Raw genomic sequence first — 20,000 nt, 5'->3', positions numbered from 1 at the left:
AAGAGGTCAAAGCTCCCTAAAAATAGGCATGCATGCCTAACCTTTGGCTAACAACCTTCAGTCTTAACACTGCTTTGTGCATTATCTAATCTTGCCATCTAAGTCATACTTATTGTGCAGCTGGAAGCTACAGTTGTGAGCAAGGTTTGCCCTTATGCCAATGGCATATCACATCTTAGTACAGCCACCTACTTGTCATAACAATAATTTACACAGATAATGGTACAAATAACATAGGTTTTACATCAAGGTCAACATTAACAGCATATAAGCTAACAATGTCTTGATATTTATACAGGTAAAACTACCCCTGACCCTGTAGCCAGAAGGCGGATATTGGGACCCCCAAGGCAGAGTCTGGTTCACTGCTGCACCATTCCACAGATGACCCTTCCACCTGAGCAGGACAATACCTCAACACAAACATGTGCTCACACTATAAGCAATGCAAATATCAACATTATGTAAAACCACAAATGTTAGAAAGGTGAAACTTTACACAGCTTGTGCCATCAGCCTTGAATGTACACAGGACTTCTATTTAACTTTAATAATAATGACAATGGTGATTACCATTAGCTTATGAAACTCATAAAACACCTGTATATAAAATGGAATACAATATTTTACAGTGAAAATGGTATAAGAATTATATGATTGCACACATGCAACTATTAAATTGAGCTATTATAGTATGTATGTATTTTCCAAACAACATTGTCATTGTTATCGAAGCCTCATGAGGAGGCCCTATGGTCCCTGCCGAGGGGGTTCCAATCGTATACATGGTGAGTGAAGCAGTTCTATCTCCTCCGAGCATTCTGCCCACCAGACAAACTTTGTCACGTCGTTTGACCTTTGACCTAGCTAACCATCTCCAGCGCTTGCATACACTAAATCACAGCCCAGACCAATATCAACATTAACAGGAGTCTGCCTGCCAACAGTGCCATTATTGTCACTGGATCAATTTGTAGTAGGACATGGCCAATCAACACACACGATGAGAATGAATTTATGTTAACCTGACTGGTATGTTTTTAAAGTATTCTATAACACATGATACATGTAAGAAAAAACTGTAAAATGAGTAAACTACTGAGGACCCCAAAGAGTTGTTTCTGATGAAATGGAAATGACAATAAGACAGAGCTAGGAAAAGTGGAAATAAGTATCAGAGGAGATGACAGAATGATATGAATGAATATATGATGGAATAAAAAGACAATAACAATCATCATATTCAAGATCCACAGCCTTGGAAAGGAATGTGATCAAAGGTATATCCTGTAACTTGAATCACCAGCAACTTGGAACAGTTGGCAGACATAGCTCAAGGGGTGAGGCTCATCACATTCCGGATCCATGCGCCATTTTCTGTATTGCCAATAAATTGTAACACAAATGTGGGTTATGAACTTGGGTTGATAATATATGAAGATATTTCTTTTCTGGAAATGGTGAAATATTTCATCACTGAATTAACCAAAGTTCATTACTGGTCATTTGACATTACATGATCAGAGTACTTCAAGCAATGTTGGTTAACACACCATAGGTTTTAGGTACTTAAGTGGAACTTCTCTACTGTTTATCAATATTAATCAGTTCTACTGTGTGCTGCATTATATAAACACTGGTTTGTGAAAAAAAAAGAAAAAAAATATACATGTTCCTACAAAACAGCAAAAGAAATTTTTATTCTAGTCAAAGATTCATTACAAGTAATGGCTAGCTTAAGTCTCATATGTATACATTTAGAGATATTTTCATCAAATGAAGGGCAACCACAAAAAACCGTAGAAAATGATACAGGAGTGTATGATATGCTTCAGGTATAAATTTGGATATGATATATGATATGTAACTTGTATCCAGACATGATATGTAATTGATTTGCAATGTTTCATAGTAAATTACAGTTTTTAACTGCATGTGATGCAAGTTGTATTAAATATAAAAAGAAATTAGACTGAAAACACGCCAACTCTGTCTTCCCATCAAAAGACAGACTACAAGCTCCCCTTTGTCATGCACCAGTTGGAGGGAAAATAAAAAAAAATGAATAAATAAATGAAAATAAATAAATAAAAAAAAAGAAAAGAAAATGAAATAAGATTAACAAAACCAAAGCCTCACCCCTCACTGGGATTTCTAGCAGAGTAGGGAATGAAAGAATAGGAAACACATCTATCCTACTGAAAAAAAAAAAAAGTGGAAAAGATTAATATTTATATACCTTTGGTGAAGTTAAACTTCCTAGCTTGGCAAAAAGAGGTTAAAGATATGTTACTCTAGTCCTTTTAAAAAACAACAAAAGGTGGCACTGGGTTCACATTTTTCTACTCCTACTATGATGAGATCTCACTGATAAACCAAACTCCCTTTGTAAATAACAGAGTGTGTGTGTGTGTGTGTGTGTGTGTGTGTAAGGGCTTTCATCTAAACTATGTTAAAAATAAATTCCATAAATAGTTAATAACTGCAAAGCTGTGATGGAAAAATAAAATGATTTGGTGAGTACTTGAGCCATTTCTTGTATGCAGCTCATTATTAATACTGAGAAGAAACTTTTTTTTTTTTTTTAGCTCAGTGTTATACTTTATAAAATAAGGATTTGGTTACTTAGTCATGTTGCAGTATAGTTTACAGCTTAATATGGTTAACTGTAAAACAATGAGGCAATATACCAGTGAATAACACATCACACCATGTGAAAGCAAAAACCAATATATTCTACAGGCTATCAGAAAGGAAGAAAGAGAGAGAGAGAGAGAGAGAGAGAGAGAGAGAGAGAGAGAGAGAGAGAGAGAGAGAGAGAGAGAGAGAGAGAGAGAGAGAGAGAGAGAGAGAGAGAGAGAGAGAGAGAGAGAGAGAGAGAGAGAGAGAGAGAGAGAGAGAGAGAGAGAGAGAGATCAATTCTAGTTACAAGGTGTCTGGATTACTGGAATATATAGGAGTATGTTATCTAAACTAGGGGAGTTTGGTCTTCTGAAAGCATAAGTAATGGGTAAAAGTAAATGGAAACAAAATCTGTGAGAAATTTGCTGATCTAATGAGCATGTTTTGATATATAAATTAATGCTGAAAAAAGATCCTTCCATGAAAATAAGATATAAAGAATGTAAATATAAGAAATGAAATAAACAAGAAGTAAAACAACTCAAAGGGCTGAGTTTAACCTCTAAAAGTCTCCATACTTCCCAGAGTTCCAGTGTAATTACATATTGCACGCACGAGCCAGGTTGAGTACCTAGTTTAAGTAGAAAAAAAATCCTCCTACAAACAGATCACAGACCATCATGCGTGTTTGATCACACACTGGTACTATTCACTTGGTATGTTACATAACAATGGCTAGGGGGATATATGAAGTCCGTTAGGCAAACATTCCAGCTATAGTATTATTGCAGTAAATTGAAATTGAACATTAGGGTTGAAATGGTAAGCTGTGTGTCAAGTTGAGCCATGGCTGTTGTATGATTCCTGCCATCGATATGCTTTTGAAGGAATTAACACTGAAGCCAGAAAATTTCTGATGGTATGGAAATGCATATTGGCAACAAAACAATTAGTATAATCAACAGTTACTTAATTAAAGCCTCTATCATCACAGCACATTAGCCATCATTTTTTTATATTGCTACCTATATGATATGATTCCTTCAGAGACATGGCACTGCAGCTCTGGTCATCTGGGGGGGTAGGGTGGCTCCTTGACACAGTCCCAGGAGGAGACTGTGGGGACGGGGTCTTGTGCTCACGTACTCCCACAGATGAAGGGTTGGGTGTTGGTGGGGTACGACCTGGTCCCCCATTGCCACTGTCTTGTTGTATTCGAGCATCGTAATCCATTTCAGCAATTTCTGAGCTGCACTCATTTTCTGAGTCATTATCAGGAGGATTGTTGTCTGTAGACTGATCTAAATCAGTGTTGGGGTCATTGTGGTGGGCACCTAATCCTGGCTGGTCACCAAATGGTCCTCCAAGATCTGAGTAGAGAGATGGAAGGACGCTACCCCCACCTCCACCAGGTCCAAGGGATGAAGGAGCACCTACACCTGATGAATCTTCTCGCACATGAACTTTCATGTGGATTTTAACCTGTAAAGTACATATTTCATTGAATGAAATCCATATTACTAATAAACTAAGTTCTTATGAGCAAAACAATACATGGCCCACCTATATATATCAAGTTGATGTTCCCTGCCTTAGCTGAGACAAAACACCCACATGTACACTCTAATACACAAAATGACACATATAGACTCTCATGCCAACAAATATTTTGTAAGAATAAATTAAAAACCATCCTAGCCAGTAATGGGTCTCTCGGGAAAGAAACTTATTTTCATCTATAACACCAAATGTGGATCAATTGTGCAGTAAACTAATATTCTTTAAAATTAACAAAATTTTTTTTAGTGCACTGTAATAAAAACATTTACAACAATGATACAAAATTTATCTTAGTTACACTTTAAGGGGAATCTCAATCCAGTATCTAAATACTAAATTTTCAATCATACTCTATAGATGAAGTTACACATTCAATTATCAACTTCAGTAGGAGAGGTTACCTGCTGGCTCTGGATAAACCCCCGGCCGCAGACCTTGCACTTGTATGGCCGCTCCCCAGTGTGGATCCTGATGTGAGTCTTGAGATGGTCCTTCCTCTTGAACTTGCGAGAACAATACTGGCATTTATGGATGCGTGTGTCATTCCCTGGTGTGCTGAGCCGGTCCAACCGACGAAGTGGGTCACTGATTGGGAACATTCTCTGCAGTGCCAATAGGAAAACAATCGTGATAACTTCTTTCACTGATAGCAACACATGCTATATCAATGATCTATGAATATGTTTACTATCAAATGTCTTTTCAATGTTTAAATTCCTTTACAGGTAGTGTGTACAAATTACATTACTCCAACTAAATCTGCATACATTTTGTTCTCCAGGAGTTAAGACCTCTGTGATTAATGCTTCCTCAATGAAAGATTTTTCATCTTCTGATTCATCTCTATCAATTATCTATTTCACACTTCTTATCTTTAAGTGTTTTTAATAATTTTCTTCTCTGCCACACTAACATGACCAAACTGCTTGAGCTCCTACTTATACTTAATGTTAATTTTCAAACATTATACATCTATTATTTCTTATTGTTAAGCATCTCAAGCCAGTCAAGAAGAGATTCTGAAGCTTTTTTTTTCTTGTTAAGAACCCCATGAGTTACAAGACCCAAACCCCCTGTAATCTGACAATGAGCAGAATGTTAATTTAGTGACTGACACTAACTTAATATGCATTGGTATACTCCACAGGATATTATTAGATTAGCCATCTAAGTACTCATGGAAATCTTTTTATGAACCCCTGGGTATTCACAAACCCCACGTTGAGAACCCCATGCAGTAAAGTAACCATTTGTAAACTCAGGCTTAGATGTAAATGCACTACTCCAAATTACAACTTAGCATATAGAAAGAGGACATTTAATTTACATGTTAACATTTTTTGAAAAAGTGTTCTACAAAAACATGTTTTATGGTTTGGCCTATAATGATAAGTTTAAACTGTGAAATGTGAATCATTAAATGTTATACACAGGTCACATTGAAGTGACATAAATGCTAAATATCTTTCCCATGATGCAAAGAAATCCTAACTATAATAGGATGTAGAAAATGCTGTACCATCTTTCTCACAATAAAACTGCACTCTTACACTTGATGAGGCAGGCAGATTATAAGACATCTTGTTCTATCATCTCAGTATGTACAATATTATTATAAATCAAGTCTATCAGTGACATTTAGGATTAGTTACACACACACACACACAGAGAGAGAGAGAGAGAGAGAGAGAGAGAGAGAGAGAGAGAGAGAGAGAGAGAGAGAGAGACTGCAAGTTAACATAAAATATTTACCCCATATGGTGGTTGTGAGCCAGCTGAGTGAGGATCATGCTGAAGAAAACTACTAAAGATGGCTGTAGGAAGAGGGTATGCAGGCCGTGAGGGATCTCCTAGGGGCAGTGGAGACACACCTGTTACATCCACTGTACTATCCCAGTTGTTTCCACCCAAGTCTGGCTTTACACGCTGCAATTACAATAAAAATATGTTATATTAGTGCAATTCTCAGTAAATCCAAAGTTTCACTTGTGCAGAAAAGTAGTCTATTCTATAGACATGGCTGAGATCTTTCAAATACTTTAACTGCTCACTCATTTGTGAAAATCTTGTTACTAAAAATTTCTAAGTTCTATAATCTTCAGTGATAATTATAAGAAAGTATATATTCCAATAAATCCAGATATATACATAAAGTTTAGCATTAGGAAGGATTCAAAATGATCTTTTCTTCTGCAGATACTCTTTCTACAATAATTGCTTTGGTCTCATTATTGTTCTATTAACGAATAGCTTTGTAAAACTTACACACACACACACACACACACACACACACACACACACCTTATGTATAGCAACTGAGTGACAAACAGCATGATATAACAACACTGTAAAACAGCAAACACTATGAATGTAGAGAAGCAGCTGTATATGTATAGATATACTGAACATTTTTCTGTATCACACATACAATAAGAAGTAAAACCTTACCAAAGAAGAGTAAGGTGATCTTGCCATAACACTTGGTGGACATTTGGGAAGATCGTCTCTGTTGACTTCTGCCTCACTGACGGACAAGAGTGAGGGTCCTGATGCGCCTGGGAGATCGTATGGGCGGTGGGGTAACAAGGAGTATGGATGGGGGTACTCCGGGTGTATTGGGTGGGGAGGTGGTCCTTGATGGGGTCTTGTACCTGCTATTGCTGCAGTTAGTGCACCTGCTGCTACTGAAGTGTGTCTTACTGGGGAGGGATCAGAGGTTCCATGTGGAAGAGATAGAGCTGGGTGACTGGAGGCTCCAACAGAAATTTGAGGGTTTACTAATGGGGGAGGATTAGGGGACTGAGGTTCACTAACAGGGGTGGCACATTTGGTGGGAGGTCCGGTGCTAGGGGAAGGGGAAGATGAAGGACATTGACCAGTCCTGTCCCCTGCTGGGGAAGATGGCCGGGATGATGATTGGTCCATATCTGCCAACCCCCGAACCTGAAAAAAAAGGGATATTAAGCCATAGAAAATCCTTCACCTTTTTATAAGGGGATGATATTGTAATTTCAATGATAGAATATAACAAAAATTTAACTTGTTTGGACTATGAGAAAATATTATCCTAGTAAGATATGAAAATTACACAATAGGAATAAATCCTTAAACATATCAGGTAGCTAAAACAAGAAAAAAGAAAGACAGAAAGAAGGAAAGAAAGAAGAAAAGAAAAAAAAGAAAGAAAGGAATCAATTTAACTATCTATCTATCTATATATCAATATATATATATATATATATATATATATATATATATATATATATATATATATATATATATATATATATATATATATATATAAACCTAAGGGATTTTCACGATAAATTGCAGCTCTAATGATGGACATTTCAATTAAAATCTTAACTTTTGTATTGTTGTATCAATGGTAAAATCATGGTACTTGTACTTTTTAAGCGAATACTTGTCACTGTGAGTTTGTAAAGAGAACAGAATACTATCGCCTTTATTTTAAACAGGTAAGGAAATGGTTGTATCAACTCGTTCTACCAACATACTATCTAAAATAATCCCATTATATAATTACTCCTAGAGTAAATAATCACTAAAAACTTCAAAGTAATTCTTTATATCAAATCCTCTAATTTGATATTTGATGTTAAGATCATAATATCAAGTCCATCCTCTCATACATTATGTGAAGACAATATTAACAACTATGTTCGATATTTTATGGCTAATTGAATAACTCGTCACCGCGAAGCTAATGCCAACGTACATAACATCCTAACCCTACTCTCTCCCTTGAGCTGCGTGCATGGGTAGACGTTGGTCAGTGTTGTCCATGCCTGGCCCAATCAAAACAAAGCGCATTCAAGTCCTCAGACGCACCGGGAAGTGTCTCCAGCAGGAGCACGATTACTCTCGCCCTCAGGGGCTGCCTGGTGGAGGGTGTCCTGCCTCTGATAGTGGTCAGAAGACCACAGTAATCGTCACTGCAGCAAGCCACTCCAGCACCGAAGCCATGAATGCGATAAGACTGCCTGCCGATGACCACCATCTCCCGCTGTCCCTCCCCCGGGAGAAACGGCCCCACTCTCAGTCCCTAGCAAGGTCATCTGCCTCTGCTGCTGCACTCGACAGTGAGGAACCTGCCCCCATGATGGAAGAAGAACAGGAAATGACCATTCCCTCTTCAGGTGAGGAGGCTGCTCCACGTAGGATCCGTCTGCGGTTCCCAGGTGACTGTCCTCTTAGTACTACGGCACGGAAGTATGAGTGGTACATGGGCCTCCTTCGTCAACACCCTGACGCTTCACCGTTGTTCAAGGAAGGTAGGAATGCCCCCTACATCACCCTTATAGACGGGCCAATGTCTGCCAAGCTGACGAGTGACGGTTTTAACGGGGTTATTTTGGACACTTTTGAGAGGCAGTCGCGTGTTGTCATTATTCGTGATCTGCCCACATATGTGAATGTCAACCTGCTAGAGGAACCTGAGGGCTTTCTCTGGCTGAAGAGGCGGACTGTTGGCGGGGCCTCTCCTCCACAGCTTCTCGGGGCAGTGCGTGGTGTGATACCACAGATGGTGAGGTTCACAGGAGTGTATGGCCAGAAACATGTCACTGCTTACGCTCCAGAACCTGACCTGTGTCGCCGCTGCATCAAATCCTAAGCACGATGACTGACTTCATCATACGAGTGTACGAGATACTGGTTGACAGTGGCTGTATAAGACCACATAAAGTTGGTCATACGGTATGATAAGCGTCAAGAGACCACTCCTACACGTTAAACTGGTGCATAATGAAGGCAGTTTTGTACAGTCATAATTAACTTTGTTATGTAGTGGTCGTCTGTACTTAGTAATACATCATAATTAATTTTTGATGCTGCGGTTTTATATGATGTGTGGAAAAAATATCAAGATCTAAGAAACAATAATCTGGGCCAGACTACAACTGGTGACGAGGGAGTAAGGTAATTAATTACACAGTATAGGCTACAAACATGCTCGATAACACCGTAATGATTATAGAGTGAGGAGTAAAGAATGATTAATTCAACATTATTTCAAGAGTGCAATAGACAAGTTTTCACCTGAAGAGAGTTTGCCACACGGAGAATGCGGTGTATCTGATCATGGCTGACAGACACCTCCCCGCGGTACATATATGTGAGCAGCGCCTCGCACTCATCTCCACTCACATCCTTGAGGAAGATTATGGGATGCTGGTGTGCGGAGTGCCGCGAAAAGAGACCCTGCAACAATCAATCATTGAGTTACATGTCACGCATCGTGGTCATATATTTAATTAAATAGTCTCACAGTGTTGAACTCAAGAAAACAACTGCTTTCCACGAATGATTTTTGTTGATGAACGTGAATTGAAAAGTAGGAATGCACGTCATGAATATTATAAAGGTAAATGAACAATATCTAGTCTAAGTCACATAGACTGCATACATGTTATAAACTATTCACCTGGAAGTATTGTGAGCATGCTGAGAGGACCAGCTTGTGAGCCTGGTAAGTGCGCTGGTCCTCACAGGCTAGAGTGACGTCCACCAAGGCGGCATCTCTGTACAGCGACCCCACCTCTGCCACCACAGTGGACTGGTGGTGCGTCCACCGCAGCTCATACCGCCTCACATCCATCCTATTTTTCTCATCTGTTGAAGAAAGAGAGAACCGTTAATTATGGAAACTCCTCTGAGCAACATTGAAATTATAATTAAGCGCAACCTCGGCGTCAACACTATATAAAAGACGTTTCGATGTCACTGACATCATCTATGGTTAAAACAAAGTTCAAATATTTAAAGAAATCCTCTCTAATGTACCAGCATAATGAATAATTTGATAATTATACTTGACATTAATCATCTTCCTTGGGAACGGGAATTTAAAGTCTCCCAAAGTTTTTTTTTTATTCTAAATTTGTTACCCTTGGCCAGTGGTTCTCACACACACACACACACACACACACACACACACACACACACACACACACACACACACACATATATATATATATATATATATATATATATATATATATATATATATATATATATATATATATATATATATATATATATATATATATATATATATATATATATATATATATATATATATATTTAACGTTTTCCAACACAGTGATGGGTAAGTTTTCCAGCAGTCTAGGGAGAGACACAATAACTAACACTTGGAAAGTCACTGAGCTGCCTTGGCCAACTAAATAACATCATTAATAAGTAAAGCGAGTCTGATAACTAACGAAAATGTTAACATGTTTATCTCTTACCATAATCACAGCTGTTCTCGGGGTGTTCCCGAAATATATTTACAAATTTTAAAGAAACTAACGCTGATTATTTCTTGAACTGAAACATGATAATTTACCATCACGTGTTGTAGTGTACGTGTATTAATTTCTTTTAACATCAAAATTTTTTCATGTTCGATATAATATAAACACAACAATATATGAAATTGAAAACACTGACTAGACAAATTGTAAATCACAAATGCTTCTACAGGAGCAGCATCTACAGCAATTAAATTACGCCATACCAATTAAACAAAACTTAGTATCAGCAATAAATAACAGCGTTAGAAGCTGTCCTAGTAAAACAAGATCAGTAATTATTTTTTCATGCAAAGACTCCTTTTTTTTTCCTATTGACAAAGTGGCAGTGACACATTATACAACATCTAATGACGCAGCTTAGTGGAGGTGTTAGTGCCTAACTTGTGTGTGTGTGTGTGTGTGTGTGTGTGTGTGTGTGTGTGTGTGTGTAATTCACCACGGTCGCCTGCTGGTCATTCAGCCAGTCTTCCCCATTACGGGAAGTGTGTGTGTGTGTGTGTGTGTGTGTGTGTGTGTGTGTGTGTGTGTGTGTGTGTGTGTGTGTGTGTGTGTGTGTGTGTGTGTGTGTGTGTGTGTGTGTGTGTGTGTGTGTGTGTGTGTGTGTAATTCACTAATTCACTGTTTGATCTGCTGCAGTCTATGACGAGACAGCCAGACGTTACCCTACGGAACGAGCTCAGAGCTCATTATTTCCGATTTTGGGATAGGTCTGAGACCAGGCACACACCACACACCGGGACACCAAGGTCACAACTCCTCGATTTACATCCCGTACCTACTCACTGCTAGGTGAACAGGGGTTACACGTGAAAGGAGACACACCCAAATATCTCCACCCGGCCGGGGAATCGAACCCCGGTCATCTGGCTTGTGAAGCCAGCGCTCTAACCACTGAGTGGTGTGTGTGTGTGTGTGTGTGTGTGTGTGTGTGTGTGTGTGTGTGTGTGAGAGAGAAAGCGTGTGTGGCATGCAGGAAGGAAAAGAAAGGAAAACCATGCAGGATACATAGCATATACAGGGACGTCTGTCTGTCTGTGTGCGTGTCTCTGCTGTGCCTTTCTGTTTTGCTTTCCATCTACACAGTGCTCGATTAAGTAACTTTTTAACTAACACTGCGGCTGCCACGGTGCAGTTTTAGGTCCTCGCGGGAGAAAACAAACCATCACAATCTCTCTCTCTCTCTCTCTCTCTCTCTCTCTCTCTCTCTCTCTCTCTCTTTTGGGTATACTGTTAATTCCTAGATGTTCTTCAGTGTACAGTTCGATGTCTTTTGAGTCGTTAAATCCCCTTACTTTCAGGACAGCAACGATGCAAAAGTGTGCTCAGATACGCCTTGGAAGCACGAGCGCGCTTATACACACACACACACACACACACACACACACACACACACACACACACACACACACACACACACACCGCGTAGTGTAGTGGTTAGCACGCTCGACTCACAATCGAGAGGGCCGGGTTCGAATCCCGGTAAGCGGCGAGGCAAATGGGTAAGTCTCTTAATGTGTGGCCCCTGTTCACCTAGCAGTAAATAGGTACGGGATGTAACTCGAGGGGTTGTGGCCTCGCTTTCCCGGTGTGTGGAGTGTGTTGTGGTCTCAGTCCTACCCGAAGATCGGTCTATGAGCTCTGAGCTCGCTCTGTAATGGGGAAGACTGGCAGGCGACCGAGGAGGAGGAGATGAATCACACACACACACACACACACACACACACACACACACACACACACACACTGTAATTCCCTTTCACCCATCCTCTCTTCTCCCCTTCTACTCCCCCGCCTCTCTCTCTCTCTCTCTCTCTCTCTCTCTCTCTCTCTCTCTCTCTCTCTCTCTCTCTCTCTCTCTCTCTCTCTCTCTCTCTCTCTCTCTCTTGCTGTTTCTGAGCTTGAAAATGTCCGCCACCTCTTATTTTACGTATTTTCTCTTTTACATTTACAAAATGTTCTTTTGAGGCAAATATTTAAAGACGACCAAGGCGACGCACCAAACTTCCGGCGTGGAGTGCGGGCTGCGTGTGTGTGTGTGTGTGTGTGTGTGTGTGTGTGTGTGTGTGTGTGTGTGTGTGTGTGTGTGTGTGTGTGTGTGTGTGTGTGTGTGTGTGTGTGTGTGTGTGTGTGTGTGTGTGTGTGTGTGTGTGTGACCAAGAAAGTGAGGTCTGCGCCAACCAACTTTAGGTGGTGTGCCGTTCCCGGGAATCTATGCGGGCCAGACTTACCATGAGGGCCAGGAATAAGTGTTGGGGAGGGGAGAGGGAAGGGGAGGGTCTCAGCTTTAACCCGAGCAGCAGCCTAAGGGCCACACTCTCTCATCAACATTAACAACTCACTTTTACTCCAATAAAGAGTTCATCGCATATGTCTTCTCCCTGGCGCCCACTTCTCGTTATCCGTACTATGAACACACACACACACACACACACACACAATTCCTCGCCGTTCTTCCTACTTTCTCTACATACGCACTAGTAAGACTTCTTGTAGTCACTCTTAATCTTAAACACGTCACATACAAGTTCACACAACGTGCATTAAGAAAAATAAAAGTATGGGAAGGGGCTTGGAATATTCAGCAGGTTACATGGAAACACGTGAGGTTTCCAAGGCCCTGAATCCTGGCTTTCGCGTGGTGTCTGGCCTTGCGCGCACCTCGCATCTCCCCGCGTATGCCTCCCAACAGCCGCCCAGTCAAGGCAACTTTACTCACCGCGAACTTTTACGGATAACAACGTGGTAAGGCGCCTTCAAGGGCACCACAATCTTGCATCTACAGTTTGAGGTTTGATATTGTAGAGATCTTGAGTAATATGAGTATAAGTGAAAGGCGGTTTAGTAATGTTGCAACTCTCTCTCTCTCTCTCTCTCTCTCTCTCTCTCTCTCTCTCTGTGTGTGCGTGTGTGTGTGTGTGTGTGTGTGTGTGTGTGTGTGTGTGTGTGTGTGTGTGTGTGTGTGTGTGTGTGTGTGTTACGCATAACAAGACAGGAATATCAATAAGGCGAACATCTACACGGCCATTACGCCACGTTTCATCTTCCACTATAGACTTAAGACGGTGCAGGAATGTGAGTCATTATCCAAGGAAGTTACCGTGAAGTCACTCAAAAATTGATGGGTAATCGTACCAACTGATTACTGCATAAAAACTGCTTTTCACACACACACACACACACACACACACACACACACACACACACACTGTAGAGTGCGGGGGTGAAGAGAAAACAGCAAGTATCAGAACCCGTCTCACTGGTCGGGAGGCGCCAGCTGGACAAGCTAGTCACGGTGGATGCTGTCAATACTTCCTTTACAGAATGAAATTAGAGACGTGCAGTGTAGATTCACTGGTCATTTGATCTATTTCTGGCGATGGAAAAGCACTGCAGGGACTCGCCAGGAGACACATCGAGGGGCAGTGCAGTGTTTCAAGGCTCAGGATTGTCACATGTTTGTCATGCCATCACGCCCTGGCTTCTGCCGCATGACTAGTGGCTGGTCAAATGACAACTGATTTATCATGCTTCATTTAAGTAAATTAGAGCTCTGAATAACATTTGATGATTTTCAATATTTTTGCATCATTCATTTTGTGTGAGACAATATTTATTGTGTGAGTTAGCATGTTACATTATGAAAATACTGTTTGACCATTAAATCATTAACGTGTGTGTGCACACACACTCACGCACACACACACACACACACACACACACACACACACACACACACACACACACACACACACACACACACACATATATATATATATATATATATATATATATATATATATATATATATATATATATATATATATATATATATATTTCGAGTGTTCTTCACTAAAATATCGCACAAAAAGGACAAAATTGATGGTAGATATCATATGGTCGAGGTGAGTTGCAGGGGGACGCAAGCGAACAATACACGAACGAATAAACACCAATGGATCTCCTCATGCAAAGATAAAACATTATACTTAAAACACTAAGATGTATATGTTATACAAGGCGTGCCCACAAACACACGCACGCACGCACGCACACGAAAACACACACACAATCGAGAGGGCCGGGTTCGAGTCCCGGCGCGGCGAGGCAAATGGGCAAGCCTCTTAATGTGTAGCCCCTGTTCACCTAGCAGTAAATAGGTACTGGATGTAACTCGAGGGGTTGTGGCCTTGCTTTCCCGGTGTGTGTTATGTGTGTTGTGGTCTCAGTCCTACCCGAAGATCGGTCTATGAGCTCTGAGCTCGCTCCGTAATGGGGAAGACTGGCTGGGTGACCAGGAGGCGACCGAGGTGAATCACACACACACACACACACACACACACACACACACACACACACACACACACACACACACACACACATGGCAAGGCAAGTTCGAGAGAGAGAGAGAGAGAGAGAGAGAGAGAGAGAGAGAGAGAGAGAGAGAGAGAGAGAGAGAGAGAGAGAGAGAGAGAGAGAATCAGCTATTGTATCTCTACCATATGAACACTTAGATATTCATTACTCTGAGTAAATACTATATGCCTTTAATTAAGAAGAATAACCCTTTGACGGAAAGTAAACGCAAACTCAATGGACAAAATATAAATGAGCATAAGTGCGTCCTTACTAAACTATTGCTCTTGTTGATGCTTTTATGACTATTACTGATGCTCATATTACTTCTACTACCACCGCTGCTACTCCTCCTCTTTCTCCTTCTCCTCCCACACAAGAGACTAATCAGCAAAGAAAAAGCTCACGGCATAGCCGGAAATACCTTAAAATGGCTGGAAGACTGGCTCTCTGACAGAAAGCAACGTGTTGTCATAAATGGAAAAGAATCAGAGTGGTACAATGTAAAAAGCGGTGTTCCTCAAGGCTCTGTATTAGGACCAGTTCTTTTCATTGTTTATATTAATAATATTGAGGAAGGAATCAATTGTAAAATAAGCAAATTCGCGGAGGAGACCAAAATAATGAGCAAAGTGACATCAACATCACATTGGCAAGAAGTACAGTGTAACCTAAATAAACTGACACGCTGGGCAGAAAAATGGCAAATTAAATTTAATATAGAAAAGTGTAAGGTTCTGCACATCTGAAGTAACAATATAAAAGCAAAATAGGTAATGAATAATGTACCTCTGGCAAGTGCTGAGAATGGAAAAGATCTTGGTGTTGTGGTGTCCAAAGATCTGAAGCCGAGTAAACACTGCACAGAAGCAGTAAAGAATGCAAATAAATTAGTTGGGTTCATTGGAAGAACCTTTGAATTTAAATCAGAAAAAGTTATCCTTACTTTATATAACTCATTGGTGCGTCCTCAGCTTGAATACTGTGTGCAGTTCTGGTCACCATATTACAGAAAAGACATTGAAAAACTGGAAAAGATCCAGCGTAGAGTGACCAAGATGATTCCGAGATTGAGAAACAAGCCGTATGAGGAACGACTGGAAGCATTAAATTTATTCAGCTTAACAAAGCGCAGGATAAGAGGAGACCTAATCGAAGTTTTCAAAATTTTCAGGGATACAACAACCTTGATGTAAATAAATATTTTACTATTGATCATTCCACCATAACAAGGAATAATGGATTTAAAATTACACCAAAACGCTTTAAAACCCACGAGGCAAAGCACTTTTTCTTTAATAGAATTGTTAACATTTGGAATAAGCTTCCTTCAGAAATAGTAAACAGTACTTCTGTTGCATCGTTCAAAAACAAAATTGATAAATATTTAAAGAATAACCCCCAACAAGCTCCCTTCCTGTCCGAATAATTAAACATGATACTATATTAACTTTCTTATAGATAGATATGTAGAGTTCACCGTAGGCTGAATAGTAGAATTTCGTTTCATCGTTTCCTGAGAAAATTCCATGTCAGTTTTTCCATACTGCATGGTACTTTTCCAAAACTATCTTCCATGCCAGCGAAAGCTAGAGGGAGTGATGGGTGGGGAGGAACCTTCTCCTGTACTGTCCTGTCTCTCAATCTGTAGCCAGTTAGAAGTAGTTACCAAACAGCCTCGAAAGGACCAAGAAGTATGTTGCTGTTTGGCTTTCCTTTGTATTCCTCCTCCTCCTCCTATTACTACTACTACCACTACCTCCATCACTAGTACAAACACAAAAAGAGCAATACTAATAATACCACGCTCTGATTGATACACGTATATGGTTTAACTGATTTCTTTTTGTAAATACCTGTGCGATGCGTCAATAACGGAGCCTAGAAGTGGGCAATGCAGAGAGAGAGAGAGAGAGAGAGAGAGAGAGAGAGAGAGAGAGAGAGAGAGAGAGAGAGAGAGAGAGAGAGAGAGAGAGAGAGAGAGTCATATCTAATACACTTTCATATTGTAATGAATACTTGAACTTAGTACTACAGTCACTTCATCTCTTTCCCTTGTTAATATCTTTCACTTCCCCTTCTCTCTCTCTCTCTCTCTCTCTCTCTCTCTCTCTCTCTCGTGCTGGCCCTCTCCCCTTTTATTACGCCATTTCCGACACTCTTCCCCTGCCTCGCTGACCACCTGATAATAAGCTGTAAAGCCAGGGTTCATCAATTTCTCTCGCCCCCTGCCGGATAACAGGTCGACACCCTCCTCCAAACAGCTTCACACGCGGGAGAGGGAAGTGTTGTGCAGGGGAGGGGAGGGGATTCCAGTACACTAGCTATGCCCCGCACTCAACCGCAGGGGGATAAACAATGGATAAAAATACACACAAATCCCCATTTATCGCGCTGGTGTACACACTCACACGCGTAAATATTTGCAATAATTTCTGCCGCGATATTTCAACAGTTTTACGCATCCCACCGTGTGTGTGTGTGTGTGTGTGTGTGTGTGTGTGTGTGTGTGTGTGTGTGTGTGTGTGTGTGTGTGTGTGTGTGTGTGTGTGTGTGTGTGTCGGGTCGAAAGGAGGAACACCATGAATGGATCAGCGTCCCGCCACCAACAAACTACGCGTCAACACCGAATATTAACGAGTAAAAGCGATACAAGATTTTATTTACCAGCACCTGACAATTAATGCAAAGGCCGACGGGTAGGGCGGGGGTGGCGGCGAGGGCGAGAGGTCAAGCCACGGCGGAACGGAGTATAGTACTGGTGGAGGAGGCGGGGCTTGGGGGAGGAGGAGGCGGGGCTTGGGGGGGGGAGGAGGAGGAGGAGGAGGAGGAGGAGGAGGAGGAGGAGGAGGAGGAGGAGGAGGAAGGCGGAAGGGAGGTGCATGACTGACTGCACGGCTCATGTACACAGCTTCCGCCTGACTTGCTTCTTAATCAGTCCACCCTCGTATAATTTCAAGACTCGTTTTCTGTTTTGACGGACCATTTAGCGTAAGCACGTGGTGGTAGAGTCCAGTTTTATGTGCCTTTCCTTTTTTCCTTTTTTATTTTTTTTCTCTCTCTCTTTTGTTTTACTTCTCAGGTTTACTGTTTACAGTATATTTTCTGTCATGCAAAAATCTTTTACTTATTCTGAGCATTGTGCCGATATTGCAAACTATTAGAATTTATTATATAAATATAAGTTACTCTCACTTCAAACTTCACAGCAACTTTAAAAATTACCTTAAAGTTTTGCGCTTTCATGACTGTATTATAATTCGGTTTGTGTTATTCTCCTGTGTGTGTGTGTGTGTGTGTGTGTGTGTGTGTGTGTGTGTGTGTGTGTGTGTGTGTGTGTGTGTGTGTGTGAAAATTATGACATAGGAAGGAAGATGAAAAGAAGGAAGTCAGAGAAAAAAAGAAAAAAAAATTAATATAACAGGTAAGGAAAAGAAGACAAGTATCTAGTCATGTACGGAATTTCTTTCCTCTTTCTATCCATTTTAACTCTCTCGCCACTTTTCTTAAAACTTCAAACTCGAATTTATACATTTACTACATCACTTCCTTGAAAATATGTTACCTTAAACTTTCTCTCTCTCTCTCTCTCTCTCTCTCTCTCTCTCTCTCTCTCTCTCTCTCTCTCTCCTCTTTCATTCATTCATTACTACAACTGGTAATCAGTGTTTGTAAATTCCTTTTCTCTTTCACTCGCCCCTTCTCGCATAACATTCCCTTCCCTCTCACCTCCATTCTTTATCTCTCTCCCCTCATCATCATCCTGCTGCTCCCTCTCCCTCGGTGAGCGCTTGGGAGAGGGTGCGAGAGGTAGGTCACGGTCAGGGGTGAGTGGCGGTCAAGGTGAGAGGTCGTGCAGGACAGGTGTGTGTGTGTGTGTGTGTGTGTGTGTGTGTGTGTGTGTGTGTGTGTGTGTGTGTGTGTGTGTGTGTGTGTGTTATAGAATAAAAAATATAAAAAATAAACGTGCATGAAAATTAGAGGAATATTTTTTCCCTTTCTTTCAGGAATAATTCACTATACTTGCAGCTGTTCATGTGAATTTGTTTGTAGTATTTAATTCATTATTTACCGGTTAGTACGGTGTTGAAAATTGTCCTTCCGGAATGAGAGAGAGAGAGAGAGAGAGAGAGAGAGAGAGAGAGAGAGAGAGAGAGAGAGAGAGAGAGAGAGAGAGAGAGAGAGAGAGAGAGAGAGAGAGAGAGAGAGAGAGAGAGAGAGAGAGAGAGAGAGAGAGAGAGAGAGAGAGAGAGAGAGAGAGAGAGAGAGGGGGGAAACGTGCGTGAATGAACCTCGAAGGGAAAAAGGAAAAAAAAAAAGGAAGCTGAAAACATTCATGAACAGAAATACGCAGTCTCTCTCTCTCTCTCTCTCTCTCTCTCTCTCTCTCTCTCTCACACACACACACACACACACACACACATACAAACACACGGACACCTCTCTAAGTAACTGCTAACGTTCTGTGGTCTCATGGGTTAATGCACCGACTCTTGTCCTCTCATCATGTAAAATTCCCCCCCCTCCTCGCACACACACACACACACACACACACACACACACACACACACACACACACACACACACACACACAGAACTTTCTTTAAAATAAAATCTGTATATTTTTAAATGGTTACTACGTTGGGGTGGAAGGAGAGAAACACCACCACAGGACGGACGATGGCACAAAATAAGGGAACCAGCTGCATTATATATGAGAGGACGCAAGGGGGGGTAGGAGAGGGAAAGGCAGGGAGGGGTGGAGCGGGGTAGGGGTGATAGTGGCTGGTACGGCACATGCAGGGAACGAAGAGAAGAGGGAGATTTGAGGGTGTGTGAAGAAAGGAGGGAGGGAGGGAGGATGGGAGGGGGAGGAAAGTAGTGGGTGCGGAGCCAGCAGTAGTGTATGAGAGAGAGAGAGAGAGAGAGAGAGAGAGAGAGAGAGAGAGAGAGAGAGAGAGAGAGAGAGAGAGAGAGAGAGAGAGAGAGAGTAGCGTGCGAAGGAGAGTTAAGATGAATCAGATACTACGAGGAAGGGAGAAAATTTGATGTGTGGAGAGGTGAGGCACGACTATAACATGAGGGTAAGATAACACAGAACAGGACGCGAGGCGAAATGTTGACATA

At 41.1% G+C, this 20,000-nt stretch overlaps 1 protein-coding gene across 5 annotated transcripts in view; it reads right to left on the bottom strand.

Moving 5' to 3' along the window:
• LOC123499686 (zinc finger and BTB domain-containing protein 7A-like) overlaps window positions 1-20,000 on the bottom strand; it is a 67,300-nt gene that overhangs the window by 1,821 nt on the left and 45,479 nt on the right. For 4 of the 5 annotated variants that reach the window (XM_045248072.1, XM_045248076.1, XM_045248074.1 and 1 more), the window contains 6 exons: window positions 9,629-9,816; window positions 9,244-9,405; window positions 6,631-7,125; window positions 5,935-6,108; window positions 4,584-4,793; window positions 1-4,104 (listed from right to left, as the gene is read on the bottom strand). The exon at window positions 1-4,104 is cut by the window's left edge and continues 1,821 nt beyond it. In XM_045248072.1, coding sequence (XP_045104007.1) covers window positions 3,628-4,104; window positions 4,584-4,793; window positions 5,935-6,108; window positions 6,631-7,125; window positions 9,244-9,405; window positions 9,629-9,816 — 1,706 coding nt within the window. In that variant the 3' untranslated portion in view covers window positions 1-3,627. The remainder of the gene's footprint in view (window positions 4,105-4,583; window positions 4,794-5,934; window positions 6,109-6,630; window positions 7,126-9,243; window positions 9,406-9,628; window positions 9,817-20,000) is intronic. The other variant, XM_045248075.1, reaches the window with a different exon arrangement.

Source organism: Portunus trituberculatus, chromosome 50 (assembly GCF_017591435.1).
Source record: "Portunus trituberculatus isolate SZX2019 chromosome 50, ASM1759143v1, whole genome shotgun sequence".
Classification (NCBI taxonomy): Eukaryota; Metazoa; Arthropoda; class Malacostraca; order Decapoda; family Portunidae; genus Portunus; species Portunus trituberculatus.
The sequence above is the reverse complement of the archived record's forward strand: the minus strand, read 5'-3'. Positions and strand labels throughout refer to the sequence as shown.